The sequence below is a fragment of the Grampus griseus genome, assembly GCF_964374135.1.
Source record: "Grampus griseus genome assembly, chromosome: 12".
Classification (NCBI taxonomy): Eukaryota; Metazoa; Chordata; class Mammalia; order Artiodactyla; family Delphinidae; genus Grampus; species Grampus griseus.
Genome location: NC_139006.1, coordinates 29,404,567 through 29,426,587, shown reverse-complemented (window position 1 = coordinate 29,426,587; position 22,021 = coordinate 29,404,567). Strand labels below are relative to the sequence as shown.

At 43.9% G+C, this 22,021-nt stretch overlaps 1 protein-coding gene across 1 annotated transcript in view; it reads left to right on the top strand.

Annotated features, from left to right (window-relative positions):
• The window catches only part of RAB31 (RAB31, member RAS oncogene family), a 112,103-nt gene that overhangs the window by 45,202 nt on the left and 44,880 nt on the right, over window positions 1–22,021 (top strand). Inside the window, exons 4-5 of the mRNA XM_082667217.1 lie at window positions 18,814–18,885; window positions 19,948–20,054. Coding sequence (XP_082523343.1) covers window positions 18,814–18,885; window positions 19,948–20,054 — 179 coding nt within the window. The remainder of the gene's footprint in view (window positions 1–18,813; window positions 18,886–19,947; window positions 20,055–22,021) is intronic.

Genomic DNA, 22,021 nt, shown 5'->3' with positions numbered 1-22,021 from the left:
TGGTTGCTAGTGATAGAAACCCAGCTTGACATAATTTAAGCAAAAAAGGAAATGTACTCTTCAGCTATGAGAAAAAGAAGGGGGCAACATCATCTTAGGGTGAGGCTGAGTTCCATTCCTGCCAACGTGCTGTCCAGGGCGTCCGTCTCTTATTTGGTTTTCTTGGCTTGCTTACCTCTATTTTATTTATTTTGAATTTTTTATTTATTTTATTTATTTATATTTTTGGCTGCACTGGGTCTTCATTGTTGCGTGTGGGCTTTCTCTAGTGGCGAGCAGGGGCTACTCTTCATTGCTGTGCGAGGGCTTCTCGTTGCAGTGGCTTCTCTTGCTGCAGAGCACGGGCTCTAGGTGCGCGGGCTTCAGTAGTTGTGGCGAACAGGCTTCCTTGCTCCGCGGCACGTGGGATCTTCCCAGAGCAGGGCTCGAACCCGTGTCCCCTGCATTGGCAGGCGGATTCTTAACTACTGCGCCACCAGGGAAGTCTTTGGCTTGCTTACCTTTAAATTGACTTCATTTTTAGGCTGACCCACCAGCTTCCCTTCCACGAGGGTGGCAAGGAGGCCTCATCAGCAACCCCAGGAAGCAGGCACCTCTTCCCAGACCTGCCTCTGGGGTCCTTCTCCACCTGGTCATGTGCTCGGGGGCTGTGGCGCCCCTACTGGTGGGGCCAGGCAGTACACTTACCCCTGGAGGTGAGGGCTGCGTTCAGCTGCGCCTGAACCCTGCTGGCTGGGAGCCGACGGGCTTTGTTCCCTGAGGAAAGTCTGGGTTCTCTTGCTCGGAAACAGGGCAATGGACATTGGGCTACCAGAAACAGCAGATGACTGCTTTCTTATTCCTGATTCTTTTTCTTTGCTGAAGATATTTATGGAGAAGATTACTCAAGAACCTCACATCTTTAGATTTTAAGAAGTGAAATAACAAACACCAGCAGACTGTCTAGAACAGAGAATGTGTGTAGTAAGTAGAGCGTATGTTATCAAAGTTGAGAGGGGTGGCCAGGAGAAGTGAACACAGCGGTAACCGATACTTCGTCTTCAATGAGAGCTTTCGGCCTGATCAAAACTTTCACCAGAGCTTGTGATCGTGGAGTGACAGGTTGAACTTCCCCTGATCTGGTCCCAGCTCAGACGTCACCTTCTCTGCCCACCCTGCCTAGAATGTCAGCACTTCCTCCCTGCCCTCCCCACCCCATTTTTCTCCATAGCCCTTACCAGCCTCTAATACACCACTGAATTCACTTATCGATTCTGTGGACCGTCTCCCTCTCAAAGAAAGAGAATCCAGTGTTCAGGATAACCCATCATTTTTCATCATCAGCTCCTAACAAATCAAGTGTGTGTTTATATAATTTTCATTTTCTATAAATCCACTCTTAAAATGAACGTTCCAGCGTTCGTAGATTAAGGCATTTCAGAGATTTTCTTTTCTTTAATTGGGACGAATCTTCTGTCCTACAAATGCTAACCTCATTAGAATGTCTTCTGTTTCTCTGTGGAATTGAGAGTGCAGATATGCACGTATGAAGCTGCTGCCTGGGGCCCCTCTTTCTCTCTGTTTCCTGAAGTGAGGGGGATGGATTCCAGGGGAAATGTCTTCTTAGGGACCTCTTCTGCATGTACTTGTGTGTTCTCTGTAGTAGATCTGCTAGTTTTTTGTTTTGGGAGTTTAAGGGGTTGTTGTTTAAACTTAAGCAGTGAGATTTTCTTGCTCCCCTTTTTACTTTTGCCCATGAAATAGTTGCTTTTGCAGCTGCTTTTATTGAGTGTAATAAGTCAATTTTACATAGATCTGGCAGCACTGCGGCTTCTACCGCCGGCTGCCGTGTCCTGAAGGCTTGTTGTGCTCCAGCCCTGTGCTGAGTGCACTCTGAGCTGGGGACTGTCTTTATCTCCATTTACAGGGGAGGTCACCCAGGCACAGAGAGGTTAAGTAACTTTCTCAAGATCACACAGCTAGTAAGGTGTAAAGCTGAAATTTGAATCCAGCAGTCTGGGTCCTGTGCTTTATAGTTCTGTTATGATAGAAAAATCATACAAAACCATACAGTTGAAAGTGAAATTATCCAAAATCCCAACCCCCAGGTATTTCCACTGTTGACATTAGGTGACCATCCTTCAGATAGCTCACTGTGTGTGCTGATAATTTCATATCAATGGGATCATAAGTCTTTATAATCTGCCGTTTTCCCTTGATAATAGTGTCCTTAAAGGGAGATTTCTGTATAATCTAAACAGGACATTTGACATTTACTTACTTATTCCAATAAAATATTCAAGGGGTCGATTGCTTTTGATGAAATTTGGCTCTAAAGTGACTATTTTAGTTTGGAGTCTGGCCCACTTAGCATCTCAAAGCAACATAGCAATAAAATTTTTTTCATATGACTGTATTTTTAATTCTTCTAATTGCTTTTCTAAAATTTGACTCTTAGAGGTTATAGACACCTGTGACTATATTACTGTGCCTATAATTTGAAAAGTGTTAGCCTTGTAAGTGCAAGGCACACCTCCGTACTAGTGATTCTCTTTATACTTCAGGGAAGAGGGATGGGGTTTGGGTGGTAACTTCAGGTGAATCCAGTTTGTGGAGAGCGACTGAGCCGTATCCACCCAGACTCTTGGTTGTCCGATCCCTCTGACCCTCGAAGGGCTGGTGTGTGACTCCCGGCTGACCTTGTCTGTGGTCCCCCTGTGCGATCCCCTGTCTCTCCAGGATGGCAGTCTTTCAGTCGTTTCGGCAGCTCGTTGCGGGACTTAATCGTGCTCGTAATGACGTTCCCTCGTGTTTGAGCTAAAAATAAATTCCTTGCTGTTGCTGGTGCAGAGTGCTGTTGGTTCTCTCATTAATTGTTGGAGTCCAGTGCGTTTTATTTTTCCTCCTTATCTTCGTAGAAATCTGCTGCTGTTCTCAGTTTTCACAACGCTAAACAAATCCAATCTCTTTGGATTTATGAGTTGACAATATCAAGACAGATTTCTGTGTCCTCAAGGAGGGAGACTGCTGAGTGCAGTGCTTTGCATATGTTAATTCCTCAAAATTAGAGCAAGTCTGTGTCTGCCTGGCACACACGGCACTTCCGTCGATGCGCTACTTACTGCCGGTACTAATCCTGCATTATACGTGTGGCACAGAATCGTACTCTTGAAAGTTTGTTTTTCCCTCTGGGCACTGAAGATGTAAAGGGATCCCGGTTCTCCTGTCCTTGTATAAGAGTGTATTCATTCTTTTTTTGTTTTAAATTGTATTGAAGTATAGTTGATTTACAGTGTTGTGTTGATTTCTGCTGTATAGCAAAGTGACCCACTTATACATATATATATTCTTTTCCATTACAGTTTATATCACAGGATATTGAATATAGTTCCCTGTGCTGTACAGTAGGACCTTGTTATCCATCCTATATATAATAGTTTGCCTCTGCTAATCCCAAACTCCCAGTCCTTCCCTGCGCACCCCGCATTGGCAACCACAAGTCTGTTCTCTGTCTGTGAGTGTTTCTGTTTCATAGATATGTTCATTTGTGTCGTACTTTAGATTCCACATATAAGTGATATCATATGGTATTCGGCTTTCTCTTTCTGACTTGATTTAGTATGATAATCTCTAGGTCCATCCATGTTGCTGCAAATGGCATTATTTCATTCTTTTTTGTGGCTGAGTAATGTTCCATTGTACATATGTACCACATCTTCTTTATCCATTCCTCTGTTGATGGACATTTAGGTTGTTTCCATGTCTTGGCTATTGTGAATAGTGCTGCTATGAACATAGGGGTGCATGTATCTTTTCAAACTAGGGTTTTGTCTGGGTGTAAGAGTGCATTCTTTCTTAATATATTGTCTTAATTTTGCTTTTAGTTCAGCCATATATGATGGGCATCCTCTAGTTCTTTCAATGGCAAATGGTAATCCACCGAGTGCCTCTGTAAGAAAAATGGTTTAAAAGAAATGTAACCATTTCCAATTGATTGTTGAATCCAATTTGTTAACAGCTTACCATTTTCGAGATTTGTGCATTTACTTTCCTGCTCCCCAGAGGGGTGTTGCGAGGGAAGAGTGCCCGTGTTGGAGCTCGGTGGGGGCTTTTGGGGTTTCCACCCTGCCCTGTTCGCATGGGTGCTGGTTTCCGCTCCATGCTGATCTGTGAAGAGGACCAGCGGTAGGTGAGCAAAGCCCCTAGAAGGATGCACTCAGGAGCTGCAGCTCAGGGAGAACCCCGGGAAGAGAAAGGAACTTATCTGCCCAGGTCTGTCGTCCCATCGTCAGAATTTGTGAGGGGAGATGAGACTTCTGTCCCACGGTATCAACACGTCATCCCTTCCCTCCGAGTGTCCTTTGATTTCCTCCTTTGTTTTTTCACTTAAACTGGGGACCAGCATATCCTCATTGCTATTAAATATCACAATGTGAGATGCAACCTTCACTTTCTACATGTGTGCTTCTAGATCCTTCTGTGCCTGCTTTAAAACACAATCACAATCTATAGAAAAACGCCATTGAAAATGTCAGTATCTTGGGAAAATGTCAGGCTTCCTTCTCTTGGTCTGATCCATCAGAGCAGCATTATTTTAAGAATCTAACCTGGAAAAATATTAGCATCATCTTATTCTTTTTTAAAAAATTAATTAATTTATTTATTTTTGGCTGTGTTGGGTCTTTGTTGCTGCACGTGGGCTTTCTCTAGTTGCGGCGAGCGGGGGCTACTCTTTGTTGCGGTGCGCAGGCTTATTGTGGTGGCTTCTCTTGTTGCGGAGCACGGGCTCTAGGTGTGCAGGCTTCAGTAGTTGTGGCACACGGGCTTCAGTAGTTGTGGCTCGCGGGCTCTTAAGTGCGCAGGCTCAGTAGTTGTGGCGCACGGGCTTAGTTCCTCCATGGCATGTGGGATCTTCCCGGACCAGAGCTCGAACCCGTGTCCCCTGCTTTGGCAGGCGGATTCTTAAGCACTGCGCCACCAGGGAAGCCCTCATCTTATTCTTTTGTTTCATTTGGTTAGAGTCAGTGTTACAGCTGTCTGTCTTTCCTAGTAGGCTGCCTGAGCCGTAACGGTTGCATTTGTGTAATTTTGGTTTCAATTGAACCACAGTCACAGACTCCACAAAGGCGAGTTGATGATTCCGTTATTAGCATAAAAACTCTCCAGTCCTCTGCAAACATCTGAAGTTGGATAGACTGGCTTCTGAAATCAAGCTCATTGTTTTATGCTTTTTAAGGATGAAATTGAAGAACACACGTACAGACTAAAAAATAGCCTCCCCTCAAATCCCCCAGCCCTCGGCTAATTTCAGTCTCTAGGTTTTCCTAAGCTGGACATTTCATATAAATGGACTCATGCAGTCTGTGGGTTTTCTGTCTTCTTTCACTGAGCATAATGTCATCAAGGTTCATCCGTGTTGTAGCTGGGTCAGTACTTCCTCCTTACGGCTGTTTATGTTCCATCGTATGGATTACTACGTTTTGTTTGTCCATCCATCAGTCGATGGACGGTTGGGTTGTTTACACTTTTTGGCTTTTATGAATAAATAATGCTGTGAACATTCTTGTACAGGGTTTTGTGCAGATGCATTTTTAAAAATCTCTTGGGTATGTATCTAGGGGTGAAATTGGTCGTGACTCTTAAGTTTAGCATTCTGAGGAGCGGCCAAGCTGTTTTCCAAAGTGGTTGCACCATTTTATATTCCTACCAGCAATGCATGAGGTGCCCATCTCTCCACATTTTCGCCAACACTTGTCTTTGCCTAACTCAGGGTCACTGGATTTACTCCTGTATGTTCGTCTGAGAGTTTTATAGTCTTAGTTCTTACATTTAGCTCCCTGATCATTTGTTGTTACTTTTTGTGTATCTTGGTAAGAAAGGAATTCAGCTTCATTCTTTGTATGTCAGTATCATACACACAATTGAGAAGACTATTCTTTGCCCAGTTAGTTGTCTTGGCACCTCTGTTGAAGATCAGTTGGCCACACGTGTGAGGGTTTAATTCCTGACTCTCGGTCCTATTCCTTTGATCTAAAATTTTCCTGTCGCTTTGTAGTAAGCTTTGAAATTGGGAAGTATGAGTCCTCCAACTTTGTATTTCTTTTTCAAGGTTCTTTTGGCTCTTCTGGGTCCCTTGCATTTCCACATGAATTGTAGGATCAGCTTGTAAATGTTTATCGAAAAAACTCCAGTTAGGATTTTGATAGGGATTGTATTGAATCCATAGTGAGTTTGAGGTTGCCTACTCCTTAAGCCTTTAAATTATAAGTGATAAGTGAGTTTCATGCTGCCTTTCATCTTTTTGGAGATTACTCGTGATTTGGAAGTGCAGTCTTGACCTCACAGTAGCACCTAAAGAAAAAATGTTGAATAAAGTATTAAACCTTTTAAATGTTTAAATGTGGTCCCTGTAGTAAGTTCATGTAGTACCATGAACAAGGTCATATTTGTGAGGTTATCACTTACAATGTACCAAACCATTATTAGACTTGAAATTTATGGTGTTTGACTAAATATATTTTTTTAAAAGAAGGAATCAGTCGTCAAAGTAGTAGTATTTGCAGCTGATTTAGTTTTATTTCAGCAATATTATCTAACCCAAGACCAGACTTTATGACTTAATACATACTGCTAATGATAATGCGATCATATTCTGAAACCCATTGATTCAAAAGGCTTATGGTCACTTTCCTAGTAAGCGCACAGACTCTTTTTTTTCCCCCAATTGTGAGAGATTTAAAAGATTCCAGAAAAGATATACTAAAGAGCTATATTGGCACCACCCGGGTTTGTTTAATCTTTACCTGCTCCTTCTGTCGGGGGTTTTCCTTGAGCCCCAGGTGCCTGAAGAAGGAAAAGCCACTGAGGCCCCAGGAGCTGACGGCTTCATGGGTGCAGTTGTGAAGACTTGGGTGCCCGGGCTGGTTAGCGGTACTGCTTGTTCCCCTACTGCGGCTGAATTCCGCCAGCACCTACCAGTCTCCCATCATTTGGAAACTTAGGTGGTTGGAGGTCGGGTGCTGGGATGCAGCTGAGAATGCCGTGGCCTCACTGCTGGGTCTGAATGGGTCCTTGAGAAGGAAAAGAGAACTGAAGACAGCAAGTATCTGAGGTCAAGTTCAGGCTCGTTTACAAACATCAAAAGAAACCTGTCTGCTCTCGTTCCTTCTTTCTCAGGGCCCTGGAGTCCATGGTCAGGAAAGTGGTTCACTATTCATAGGCTGCAGCTACAGTCAGAGGAAATTTTGACCTTCAGGAATCCTTGAAGAAAGAGGCCTCTTACAGGCTCCAAATGAGCTGCTCTTTGTTTTCTCCCCCGCTCGCCTTGCAGCCCCTGGAAAGAGAGGCCCAGCTCCCAGCGCGGAGCACACACTTGGAGCACTGCTGGGGGTGCTCCACCCTGGGGCGCCTCCTCGCAAACTTCCATGGGGGTCTCCCTTCAGTGGGAGGAGATAGAGTACATGCACCCCCCTCCCCCAGAGAACAGTGCTGTCACAGTGTGAATCGAGGTCCGAATAAGGGAACTACCCCCTCGCTCCATCACCCACCAAGAGCGCTCCCAGAAAGGAAAACTGGATGAAGGTTTTGTGGGAAGAAGACAGCTTAGAAACCTGCAGATGTGCTGTGTGCTATTAATATGAGATCAACAGCTGTCGACGGGGCCGGGTCACAGCAGCTCCTCTTACTTATTTATTTATTTTTATTTTTTTAAATTTTTATTGGAGTAGAGTTGATTTAAAATGTTGTGTTAGTTTCTATTGTACTGCAAAGTGAATGAGTTATACATATACATATATCCACTCTTTTTTAGATTCTTTTCCCATATAGGCCATTACAAAGCATTGAGTAGAGTTCCCTGTGCTATACAGTCGGTTCTCATTAGTTATCTATTTTATATATGGTAGTGTTTATATGTCAATCCCAATCTTCCAATTTGTCCCTCCCCTCCCCTTTCCCTCCCTGGTAACCATAAGTTTGTTTTCTACATCTGTGACTCTATTTATGTTTTGTAAATAAGATGGTTTGTACCATTTTTTTGAGTTTCCACATATAAGGACTATCATGTGATCCCTGCCTTTGACTTACTTCACTCTCTATGACAGTCGCTAGGTCCATCCACGTTGCTGCACATGACATTATTTCGTTCTTTTTTAGCGGCTCCTCTTAGAAGAAGCCCCAGGAGTCTCCTTTAGTTAAAAGTGGTACAGCCCAAGAGGGGCAGTTATCTGGCGGCAGAAACTACAGGAAAAGAGCCTGACAGTGGTGTGGGAGAGGGGACAGAGCTAGTTGCTCATAGACCTGGTCCCCAGAGTTGTTCAGTGTGTGGGTGTTGGTGTCATTTAGGAAAATAGGACTTTAGGTGCAGAATTGCCCTGCTGTGTGTCAGAGATGCTGCTGACAGGAGAGCAAGAGGAAGGACACGTCCATGTACTAAAATAATAAATCCTTCGGGAAACACTGTAAACGTCTCTGCCCTCGGCCAGTGGGATGGGACACTGGAAGTGGGGAAGGGGATGGGGAGTGGGGATCCAGGAGTGGGGTGCGGGAGTCTCAGCCCTGAGCTGGTCTGAAAGGGACCCAGCCCCTTGCCCTCTGCATCCTCCCCATCATGACAGACCCCACTATCTTCCTTTGTTCCCCAGAGGGCATCTCCCTGTCCTGTGGACGGATGTGATTCCTCTAGGTGAAGATGCTTCGATAGTTGGACTTTTACCGTGTGTATCTAGTCTGGGACGTGACACCCTAAGTGACTTCTAATTGTGAGGCATGGTCTATGCCGCTTGGGTTGAGTCCAGTTTCCCTCTGTGACTCTCAAGCAACCTGGGGCAGAGAGCAGGTCGTGTCTACACGGGGACAGAGGAGTGTCCTCTGAGAGGGACCTCACCCTGTGTGCCTTTATCTCCAGAACAGCCCCTCTGAAGGCGGCGCTTCCACCCTCCACTCCAAGGAAAATGTGCACTTTGGAGGACAGGGATTTGTCTGTCTTCTTCACCTTCTCTGTTTCCTGTGGCTTCAAACAACCCAGGCTCACGCTCTCATAGGTCTGGGCAGGTTCCTTCGCGGAGGCTCTGGGGAGAATCCGTTTCCTGGCCTTTTACAGAGTCTGCCCACAGTCTTTGGTTTGTGGCTTCTTCGTCCATCTTCAAAGCCAGCAGCAGAGCATCTTCAAGTTTCTCTGACTCTCCTGCCTCCCTCTTCCATGTGAGAGGACCCTTGTGATGACACTGGGCTCACCTGGTAACCCAGGGTAATTGTCCATCCCAGGATCAGCTGGCCAGGAACCCAATGCCCATCGCTGTGCACCGTAACATCACCACAGGTCCAGGGATTAGGTGGAAACCTTTGGGGGCTGTTATCCTACCTACCAACCCTGAGTCTCCATGGCTTAGAACGGTCCCTGTCACGTGTCAGCTGTCCAGGTGATAGCTGATGAATGAATAAAGTTAGTGCCAACCCGTATCTTCATCTCTGTAAGCAATGCTTCATTTCAGAGAATCAGCTGATGAGTGGAAAAAGCGTGGAATTTGGGGTCAGAAGACCTGTGTTCAAGGTCTTTTAAGAGCAGTGTGTCTGTGGGCAATTTACGTAATCATCCGGAGCCTCAGCTTTCTCATCTGTAAAATGGGAACACCCCACCCCCCACCCCATCCCCCTGTCTAGCCTGCCTGCACAGGGTTATTGGCTCATCCTGGGGGGTCTGTCTCTGAATGTTTGTTGAGTTCCTGCTGCTGCCCAGATAGGGGGTCACCGAAGGTTCTCGGAGGAGGTGGCAGCTGAGAAATGTGTGAATGAAGGAGGGGGTGAGCCATGTCGGTGTGGGTGGAGGAGGGTCCCGCTGGGGGAAAAACCTGGGACTCCTTGTGGCTGCAGGTTCAGGCCTGGTGCCCCAGCGATGAGGGCCTTAGACACCACAGTCCAGGGGGTGGATTTTATGCTAAGTTAGACAGATGTTGAACAGGAAGGTGACACAATTTGACTTATATTTGAAGAAAAATCCTTCTGCTTTACAGTTAACATGATATGATGTCAAGCGTTTGCTGCATTGGACTCCAGTGGTGGGGGTGGGCTGGGCAGTAAGGGGGGGCGGATATTAGGGGCCACGGGTCAGGGGTGCTGAGTCTGGGGGATAAGAGCACCGACGTGCTTTATACTCTGCTCCCTTCTTGTGTGTGTGTTTGAAAATTTCCACGATAAAAAGTTAAAAATAGATTCGACAGTGTATGTAAACAAATATCACAACCCAGCAGTAAAAGAGAGCATCCCCCACCCCCGCTGTGCAGCCAGCGTGGAGGCCACGGCCACATCTAAATGCACTGATGGAAGCTTTGGGACGGTGGGTCACGGGAGGCCGAGCTGGGCTCAGGAAGGCGATGCACGGGGCGGGGGGCAGGGTTCCCCGTGGCTGCATCGGGGGCCAGCTTTGCTGGCACCGGGGTGGCCGGCCCCTGTGAGTGCCGGGTCGCCAGCTCGCCTACGATCCCGGGTGATGCTCTGTGGTCCCACTCCGCGGGGGACTCGCCTCCACGATGGGACATTGAAGCTCAGAGGGCCGAGGACGCAGAGCCTGGAGGAGAGAGAGGGAGACGTGACCCCATCACCGCTTTTCCTCCGATGATTTAGGGGCAAGTGGGGCACACGTGGTTCTGCACTTATAGGACCGCTCCCCACCCCCTCGCGCCAGCCAACTGGACTGAGAGCTGAGGGTCCCTGTGGTTGGGTTTTTCATGGGTGGGAGAAACGTGAATTGCTACAGCGCTTCGAAACCTCGACTTCTGTCTTACACATTATTCTAGGGATCAGAATAGGCCAGCTCACGACCTTGTCTTTTAAAACACACTGATCCTCTTCCCCTTACTCCCACGCCGACACCATTTTTGTGGAAAGACATTTGGATTTGGTCATATCATTTTCTGCTACAGAAGGTTTGCACGCACCTTGTCAGGCGACCCTAAACCGCAGCTTCCTCCTGGGACTTTTGCTTTAACCCTTTCATCTCCGAATGCAGAGGAAGCCCTTTGACATTAACTGGCACATTAAAAGAAAAAAGAAAGCAGAGGGGGAAAAACATCCCCTCTCATTGCAAAAGTAGTGTATCCTCTTAAAAATTTTTTTTAAAATAATTAAGAAATATGGAAACAAGTGATGGTTTGCCTGTAATGGCATTATTCAGAAATAACCATTTTAATAGGCTTTTCTATTAAACTTTACGTATTATCGGATTTTAGGACATCTGAGTAGGCATATTAAATAGGCCTCTGCTTTTCTGTGGAGAGAGAGGGTCTGTGTAAAACTTAGGAACGCTCTTCTGAATGACACAGAAAGTACATTCAGTAGTGGTTTTTCCATTCAACTTTTGCCAGCTGAGAATGTCGGAATGTCAGGAATTTTCCTCTACCACTTCCCTCTTTGTTTGAATCCTGAGGGACCTCGGGATGTATTTTGGCTTCTGCCCTTGAGTGTGCGTGGCCCTCGTGTTCTGGGGGAGGGTGAGAATTTCTGCTCGAGCGCTGGCCCCCGAGACAGACCAGCACTGGCTCCCAGGCTGCGTGGAAGCATCTCACCAGGGACGGAGCGTTCTCTGAAAATCCTAAAACAACCAATCCCTGAAGTTCCAGGACCCGATGCCATAGCCCTCTGGCTTGGGTTACTCATCTGGGGAGAGAGAGCCCAGCTGGGGCCTATCCTTGTTTGGAAATTTCGTGTATTTTCCACCACTGCTCATCCTTGATGTGCAGAATTTTGCTGCTTTGGAATTTATGCCACCACCAACCTGCGTGTAAGGAATTTTGCCTGAAGCAGCCTGGGTGGTCTAAAGGATTAGGTTTCCTGGAGTAACACTTTCTGCCTGTGTGCTGAGAGTGTGTGTGTGTGTGTGTGTGTGTGTGTGTGTGTGTGTGTGTGTGTGGGCACACAAAGGATGCTGTGGGATGGGAAGAAGGGAGCTTTGTTTTGCAGGTACGGCAAGAGCAGGGCAGGGAAAGGAGGTTCCATGCAGAGCCTGTCTCACCTTAAACCGTGAGTGTCCTCACAGAGCTGGGAAAGCCTGAGCTGTCACCACCCACGCCCCGCCACCGCCACCCCCAAACCGGTACAGAGCCAGACGCAGGTCAACACCCTGTCTTGGGTCTTCATCCTGTGTCCCTAAGGTGGGTCCTCAGGACACTTACTAGGTCCCTAGATGTTAATAAATATTACTTGAAAAAAGGTAAAAAGTAAATTAAAAATTCTGAGTTAAAAGCAAAATAAATAGGTTCCTTTACTACAGAAATTTTCAGAGCCTTTCATGTACTAATAAAACTCCGTAACCCTCCAGGGGAACGTTGTAATATGTAGAGTTTCTCAAACTTACATGACCAAGAAACCTTTTTCCCAAAAAGTACTTCAGGGGCACAGGGTTCTGCAGAAAACACTTCTTTGGGAAATACTAAGCCATCTTGCCTCACGTGCCATTTCAAATTTTTCAGAAACTGGAGTGTAATTCCTGCCCAGTATTCCATCATACGGCTAAGCCAAAGTTATGTTTCCAGTCCCCGATGGTTAGACATGGAGGTTGATTACAAGTTTTCAGCATTACTGATGATTCTAGAATGAATTCTGGTTTCTTTGAGGCCACCTCTGATCATCCCCTTCAGAAGTGGAATTGTTGAGTCAGAGCATATGAATGTTTCAAGACTTTTAAAAAAATTTTAATTTTATTGGAGTATAGTTGATTTACAATGTTATGTTAGTTTCAAGTGTACAACAAAGTGATTCAGCTGTACATATACATATTTTCAATCTTTTTTAGATTCTTTTCTCATGTAGGTTATCACAGAATATTGGGTAGAGTTGCCTGTGCTATACAGTAGGTCCTTGTTGGTTATCTATCTTATACATGGTAGCGTGCATGTGTTCATCCCAAGCTCCTGATTTATCCTTCCCCCGCAACATTTCCCCTTTGGTAACCATAAGTTTGTTTTCTCTGTCTGTCTGTTTCTGTTTAGTAAATAAGTTCATTTGTATCATTTCTAAAAATTAGATTACATATATGAGTGATATCATATGATATTTGTCTTTGTCTGACTTTCTTCACTTCGTATGATGATCTCTAGGTCCATCCATGTTGCTACAAATGGCATTATTTTATTCTTCTTTATGGCTGAGTAATATTCCATTGTATATATGTACCACATCTTCTTTATCCACTCCTCTCTCGATGGACATTTAGGTAAGACTTTCTAAATACATTGTCCAGATGCTTTCCAGAAAGGTCATGCCCACTTATCATTTTGCCCATTGCTGGAAGTGGGAGCAGCACTTTGCACCTGTGAAAGCTGAGGGTCTTAGAAGCTCAGAGAAGGCCATTCCCTTGCCCTTACCCTGTAGACATCCAGCAATTACAAACAAACAGTCACACACATGAACATAAACAGCCTCTTCTTTTTTTTTTTTTTTTTTGCAGTACACGGGCCTCTCACCGCTGTGGCCTCTCCCGTTGCGGAGCACAGGCTCCGGACGTGCAGGCTCAGCGGCCATGGCTCATGGGCCCAGCCGCTCCGTGGCATGTGGGATCTTCCCGGACCGGGGCACGAACCCGCGTCCCCTGCGTCGGCAGGTGGACTCTCAACCACTGCGCCACCAGGGAAGCCCAAACGGCCTCTTCTTTTGAGGGACAGATTGACTGTTAACAATGCCTGTGCTTCTTCTAAACAAATGTCCCCTGAGAATGATCTGAACACTTCATTCTGGCATTCTTGATATTTCGTTGGATAGTTAGGGAAGAAGGGATTTTTTTTTTTTTTTTTTTTTTGTGGGAAGAAGGGATTTTGAACTGGCACCTATTGTGTTGATTTTCAAATAACCTTTCAAGGTGAGATTTTTAAAAAAGTTTTATCAACCTCCTGTGATTGAGAACTTTGTTTCTAGAAGAATCTTTTATGAGAGTGTTTCACCAGTCTTAATTCCAACCCCACGGAAATGGAATGATGTCATATTGAGTGTTGAGGCTGCTTGTGGCTTTTGTTTTATATTTGTAGGGGAAAAGTATACACATTGTAGGCCAGACATGATTTATCTTTTTGTCCTCCACAAACATTATCCTTTGGCCAACGCATTACTGGGTTTTGGAACTGAGACACGAACTTTAACTCATTAAAACCCCCAGGTCCCTGGTAATAAAGTTTAAGTGGCTTCATCTACAGAGTTATTTCAAAATGATTCCATTTGGAGGAAGGAAAGAGCAAGTAATGCATTATATACAAAGCTCTGGTAAATAGTTCACGCGACCTGCACAGTAGTGACCGTTTCAGATTTACTTCACGGTGTTACAGCTGAAAACGAATTCTGTCTTAGAAAATCCACGATTGGCTCCTCTTTGTGTATACATTTTGTACTGACTCTCCTGCTTCGAGTGTGTAAGTGGACTATTCTTAGACGGAGGCTATTTTGGAAAAATAGACATTTTATATAATTGGGCTAAAAGGACACTTTCTATGTATTCCTTTCCATTAGCAAAGCAGGAATGTTTTTAAAAATACATGGCTTTTTTCTCCTTTACGGCAGGAATTCTGATTTTGGTTTCTGCATCTGGAGTGGGTTGCCAAAGGATGGACTAAAAATAGATTTTTGATGCCTGACAAGGACAACAAACACAGAGCTGGGCAGCCAGTGCCTATGGAAAGGCTCTGTCCTCAGTGACTCCTGGTCAGCAGCCATGGTCCTCCAGCTGGGAACTCCTGGGTCCATCCTGAGCTCCATCCAACCCGTTCCCTTTTCTGAAAGCCACACAGGAGCAGGGCAGTTTCTCATCAAGGTGGAGATTGCACGAGGGCCGTGGGGCTGGGGTGGGTGGCCTGCTTCTTTGCACACTCTGGTGAGGCCACACTAGCATCCTGCAGTAGAAGGAATCCTCGGCTTTGGGTGTGCTTCCAGTTTCCAAATAGGATCATTTCATCTTGGCCAGTGTTGATTCAATGAAAAGTATTGCACGGGAAGTAAAAATGAACGATGGTTTTGTTGTTTGCCAGAAAAACATCAGAATCTGAACTTTCTCTCCCTGCTACCCCCTCCCCCCGACTCCCCAGTAAATATGGATACTTTTTTTTTTTTTTTTTTTTTTTGCGGTACGCGGGCCTCTCACTGTTGTGGCCCCTCCCGTTGCGGAGCACAGGCTCTGGACGCGCAGGCTCAGCGGCCATGGCTCACGGGCCCAGCTGCTCCATGGCACGTGGGATCTTCCCGGACCAGGGCACGAACCCGTGTCCCCTGCATCGGCAGGCGGACTCCCAACCACTGCGCCACCAGGGCTGCTTTTTATTTTTATTTCTTTTTCTGTTTTTAAATTTTATTTTTATTTTATATTGGAGTGTAGTTGATTTACAATGTTGTGTTAGTTTCAGGTGTACAGCAAAGTGATTCAGTTGTACATATGCATATATCCATTCTTTTTCAGATTCTTTTCCCACATAGTTTATTACAGAATATGGAGTAGAGTTCCCTGTGCTGTACAGTAGGTCCTTGTTGATTGTCTGTTCTATATATAATAGTGTATATATGTTAATCCCAAACTCCTAATTTATCCCTTCCCCTCACCTTTCCCCTTTGGTAGCCATAAGTTTGTTTTCTATGTCTGTGAGTCTATTTCTGTTTTGTAAGTAAGTTCATTTGTATCATTCTTTTAGATTACACATATAAGTGATATCATATGATATTTGTCTTTGTCTGTTTTACATTCACTCAGTACGATAATCTCTAGATCCCTCCATGTTGCTGAACATTATTTCATTATTTTTTATGGCTGAAATATGGCTGCTTTTAGAAAATTTAAAAATCATTTAAAAATCATCATAAAAATTTATACAGTACAGACTCTTATGAGGAAAAGGTACACGCGATGAGAAATCCCACTGTTAACATTTTGAGAAACATTATGTTATGCTTATACACATGGACCCACCCAGACGCATTTTACCCAAAATTATATTATGCTGCGTCTGCTGCTCTGAGACTGTTGTTTTCATTTAACGGTATGTCAAGGATATCTTTTCCTATAAATAAAAATCCTCACCATCATTTTAATGGTTGTGGCATTTCCATGATATACATACAACGTTAATGAATTCTCTATGATGAACCTTTGGGTTGTTTTGAATCTTTTTCTCCCATTTACCACATAGGGCTGAGGATCTTTGTGTGACGATCACAAAAGTGGAACTTTGGGGTCAAACGATACGCACATTTCAACTTTTTGTTATATGTTACCAACAGTAGCTTTGAAAGAAGATCTCTTTTTTTTAAAAAAATAAAAATTGTATATGTTTAAGGTGTGCAACACGATGATTTGATGTATGTATACGTAGTGAAATGATTACTGCAGTCAAGCTAATTAGCATATTTTCTCTTCACATAGTTACCCTTTTTAAGTGGTGAGAACATGTGAAATCTATTCGCTTGGCAAATTTCCAGGTTCAGGTATTATCAACCACAGTCATCACGCTGTATATTCCATCTCTAGACTTACCCACATAGCTGCAGCCTCGTCCCCTTTGATCAGTGTGTTCCCAGCCACCCCTACCCAGCGCCCTCAGTTCCTGCTAACCCCCACTCTGTTCTTTGCTTCTATGTACTTGACTTTTTAAAAAAATTGATGTATAATTGTCATACCACATTATGTTAGTTTCAGGTTTACAACATACTGATTCGGTGTTTGTATGTATTGTGAAATGATCACCACAAACAGTCTAGTTCACATCCTAGGTAACATTCGTCACTGCACAGTTACAATTCTTTTTTCTTGTGATGAGAACTTTTAAGATCTTTTCTCTTAGGAACTTACAAATATACAATACAGTATTATCAACTATAGTCACTATGCTATTGATTCCCTCCCCTGCCTTATTTATTTTATACTTGGAAGTTGGTACCTTTTTTTTTTATATAAACTTATTTATTTTATTTATTTATTTTTGGCTGTGTTGGGTCTTCGTTGCTGCGTGGGGCTTTCTCTAGTCGCGGAGAGCGGGGGCTACTCTTCATTGCGGTGCGCGGGCTTCTCATTGCGGTGGCTTCTCTTGTTGCAGAGCACGGGCTCTAGGCACGCGGGCTTCAGTAGTTATGGCTCGTGGGCTCTAGAGCTCAGGCTCAGTAGTTGTGGCGCACGGGCCTAGTTGCTCCGCGGCATGTGGGATCTTCCCAGACCAGGGCTCAAACCCGTGTCCCCTGCATTGGCGGGGAAGTCCGGAAATTGGTACCTTTTGACCACCTTCACCTATTATGCCCACCCCTACCCACGGCCTCCGGCAACCTCCAGTCTGCTCTCTGTATCTGTGAATTCAGTTTTTGTTTTTAGATCCACATGTAAGTGAGATAATATGGTATTTATCTTTCTCAGACTGACTGACTTCACTTAGCATGATGCCCTCAAGTTCCCTCCGTGGTATTGCAAATGGCAAGATTTCATTCTTTTTTATGGCTGAATAATATTCCTGTGTGTGTGTGGTGTGTGTGTGTATGTGAGTGTGTATGCGTGTGTGTGTGTGTATCATATCTTATTGATGATCCATTTATCAGTTGATGGACACTGGTAGTTTTTCCATGTCTTAGCTTTTGTAAATAATGCCGTTGTGTACATGAGGGCGAATATATCTTTTCAAGTTAGTGTTTTTGTTTTCTTCGGATAAATATCCAGAAAAGAAATTGCTGGACCATTTAGTAGTTCTATTTTTAATCTTTTGAGCAACCTCCATACTGTTTTCCATAGTGGCTACACCAATTTACATTCCAGACAACAACGTATGAGGGTACCCTTTTCTCCATATCCCTGCCAACACTTGGTATTTCTCGTCTTTTTAATAATACCTGTTCTAACAGGTGCGAGGTGATATCTCATGTGGTTTTGATTTGCAGTTCCCTGATGGTTAGTGGGGTTGAGCATCTTTCCATAAACAGGTCTTAAAATACCTTCCTGTGTAGTGTATGAGTGCCTCCTGCCCCAAACCCACACCAACCCTGGATATGATCAATCTTTTCAATACTTAATAAATTAATGAATACCCTATCATTGCTTTTATTTTCATTTCTTTTATTATCATTGAACATATTTTAAAATATTTATTGATAGTTTATTACTCTTCCTCTGTGATTTATCTATCTATATATATCCTTTGTTCATTTTTCTATTGAGCTGAGTTATCTTTTTCTTATTGTCTTTCAAAACACCTCCGTGATATGTGCTTCAGATATATTCAAATATATTTAAAGATATATTCTTCAAAATATACATAAAATCTGTATGTATCCCCAGGATAAGTATCTGTTCTGCTTGGGGATGAATGATTCTCATGACCAGCAACACTTGCTCTGTTCGCATTTGGAACGAAGCTCATCTCTCTCACCATTTGTTGTGAATTTGTGGGACGGCAGCCTTCCAGACCCGAGGGCGGGGGCCGAGATGCCCTTGCTGCAGTGCTCTTCCTTAGCAGCCAGGCCCGGGTGGTGTGATTTGTGCCAGTCTTGCCTTTTCCTTCCCTTGGCAAACATCTTATCGCTGTATCATCCTAATGAGATTGCCCTGGGTCCACCATATTAGATAAATGATGAGCGGTAGGGAAAAGAAAATTCATAGGATAGCAACATTGAAAATAACGTTTATTTTTGGCTTTTCCCAAGAATGAATCTCATGGTTTATAAACTACAAGGGAATGTGCCATTGAGGAGGAAAATTTATCATCGGATCTGAATTCTGGGGAAATTCTAGGGATCCTATGGGGATGATGTAGGGTGATCGTTTTATGTTTAATTTGGGGTTGCATAAAGTATGTTCACTTTGGCCTAAAACTATCCATTGTTCCTAAACAGTTTCATTCACTGGCTCCCATGTACTATCGTGGATCCGCAGCAGCTGTCATAGTGTATGATATTACCAAACAGGTAAGAAGGTCCCCTTTAGAATTTAGGTGCCATTTATGGTGATCCCCCTAGAAAGACCAAGGCAGAGGCATCAGTGAGTCTCCCCAGCAGCCTGGGGTGAGATTCCGCAGTATGCTGGTTGGGGTGAGTGAACACCAAATTTTGAGTTTCTCTCATCTATATGTAGCTAAGCCTTTCAAATCTACCTGCTAACTTAAATAAACAATGATCATTCGCTTTTAAAATTGACTGTTTGTAAGGGCAAGGTTATGCCTGCTAATACTGGTCTCCAGAATGTCAGATTTTTAGGAAAAGGAAAATTACCTTTAAATTTTGCATGTTTGATGGTTATAGATACTTATTTCCTATTAATGTTTCAATCATACAACTTGAAACACCAAGGATGATGTTTATATATGTATAGTGTGTCTGCGTGCATGTGGGATGAATGTATTTTTAGTTATCATTTTGAGGACCCAAGATACCCATCAATGAATAACGGCAGTGGTCTGCTGGCATTTCCCCCACTCCTGGAATTCAGCGTTGAGGACCTGCTTAACTGAACTTAGTTAACTGCTTTAACTAATTCGATGCTGTGACCATCCGTGAGTTCCTGACCACTGCTTCCTAAATGGAGTGGCTACCTTGGCTGTTTCCTGGAGGTCATTGTGAGGGAAGAGCAGTTAGGAAAATAGGACTCTAAAGCGTGCGTTTATGCGCGTGTGTGTGTATGTATGTATATATTTTTTCTTTTCTGATTAAGCATGAACATTGGTTCAGTCCTATAGCTTTGTCTCACTCAAGTTGAGGTAAGGCTAACATTAATGTTATTTATAAAAGAAAATTACTAATATGATTATCTTAACTTCAAATTTCCATTTTAGAAGGGGAACTTTTTACAGGCTCTGTAAGTATAACTTAGCTAATATTAAATTTTGTGCCAAGGTTGGGGGAGTATGTTAACCTTTGTGTGCCCCCTGAAGATACTTTTCTTCATTAAATTATATTGGGTTTGTATTTCTACGTGGTTCAGATATTACACTGATGGGTCTTTCCCAAGATTGATTTACACTTTTGGTTTAGGATTCATTTCATACCTTGAAGAAATGGGTGAAAGAACTGAAAGAACATGGTCCAGAAAACATTGTGATGGCTATCGCTGGAAACAAGTGCGACCTCTCAGATATTAGGTAAGATGCATTTTAAAAATGTCTATGCAGTTCAAGTCCTCCATCCTGAATGTCTGTGCGTAAAAGGCTGTCACAACTGTGTGGTTAAGTCTGTTTTCAGTGTCATAATTTAATTTATGTCATTCACTTGTGGTGATCAAGGTGGTATTTATTCAACCAGAGTAGAATTGAGGGAAAAATAATAGGGAGATGCATATTTGAGGGAGCACCCACTCATGAATATTTAAATCAAATCTCCTGTACAGAGTACAGTTACACCCCTGACTCTAGATGTCTTTGGGCTAAATGGTTTTAATATTTTTTTAAATTAATTAATTCATTTATTTACTTGGCCATGCCGCATGGCTTGCAAGATCTTAGTTCCCCAACCAGGGATCGAACCTGTGCCGCCTGCAGTAGAAGCTCGGAGTCCTAACCTCTGGACTGCCAGGGAATTCCCTTATTATTGTTTATTGTTACCTTTTCTGTTGTTTTTGTCATTATTTCTACTATTACCATTTTAGTAACATTTTCACATGGTGAGGAGGGTTAGAATTCTTCACATTTTCCACAGCGTCCCTGTTTGTTTTAGTTCTAGACTTTAACTTAAGGATGTAGCCAGGTCTATGTGATCTCACTGTTTTGTTCTAAGATCTGAAATTGATGCATCGTATGTGAACATTCTGGCTTCCCCCAGAGACACTGGGTGTTGAACTTCCTCTGCCAGGAGAGAGGTTTGTAGGGACCCAGTCTGCCTAGACTAAAGCTGTGATGATAGCTCTATCTAGCCTGATCAGCTAACTATTTTTACTAAATAAAACTGAAATAAAAAAGAAAACAGTGAATTTGTGTTGTCTCCATCCCCTGGTTAGTTTAATTCTCAGCAATTCGAGTAGTTGATTTTCGTAAAGACAACGACACATGCTTCAGGTTTTGCTAATCCAAACATGATTAAACCAAAGCGTAATGAACAACAGGAAAGATCTTGCAAAAGCCCTTAAGATGGGCTTTGCCAAATTGCTCTGTTTGGGATTTCAGAAGCTTTCTATCACATTGCACCAGGTTGGTTTATAATAACAGCCATAACCACCACTTACTTGTTTGTTTTTCTGGGGGCTGGACAGGTCTTTAAACTCCCCAGACTTAGTTCAGATCTCTGCCTTCTGCCCTGTAATCCTGAAACAGCCTGCTTGTCCAGAATTCCCAGACGAATGGTTTAACTTTTGTCGTGGGAAGGAGGGGGCTGGGTGGGTGGAGGCAGCCTCTGCTGAGAGAAAGCCTTTGCTCTCACCTGACACCATCGAATTGTGATAAAGGTGCGACTTCCAGTGAACTAAGCCTTGTGTGTCGTGGGAGAACGAATGGATGACAATTTAAGCAGAAAACGATTTAAACGTGAATGGAATTAGTTAGGACTCTTGACTATAGGGGATTGAAACTCAATTGAAATTAATTTCAGGAAAAAGGGGAATTTATTGGAAGGTACTAGGATCCACATGGTAAAAAAACAGGGGTGCCTTTAGCTCTGGTATTTGATATGTTCCAGCTTTAGTTTCTAGAAAGATCCTGGCCTGGCGCTCTCTTTGTTTCTACATTGCCATAAAAGGATTGCCGCACGTCATGAGAAAGCATTTGTGGCCAAGGGAGGGGATGTGGGTGGGACAGATGATTTCTCCCACCATAGTCACAAGAATGGGAGGGTGGGTGGTTTTGAAGAGGGGCAGTTCCTGGAAAAGTCCAGCCTGATGTCTGTGACATGTTGGTTTGGCCACTGGCACCGAAGTCACACCGTTTCTCAGGGTGGAATTCACTGTTTTGCATTCTCCTCAGCAGACATTCTGCTTTGTCTGCTTATCTGTACTCCATCCCCAAAGGGAGATGATCCAGTGCTACTTCCAGCTTCCAGTGTGACATCATGGGGTCACTGTCCCATGAGCCCACGCCCCCTGGTTTGGCCTCAGTGGGTCCGAATGTAGCTTCTCCAGCTC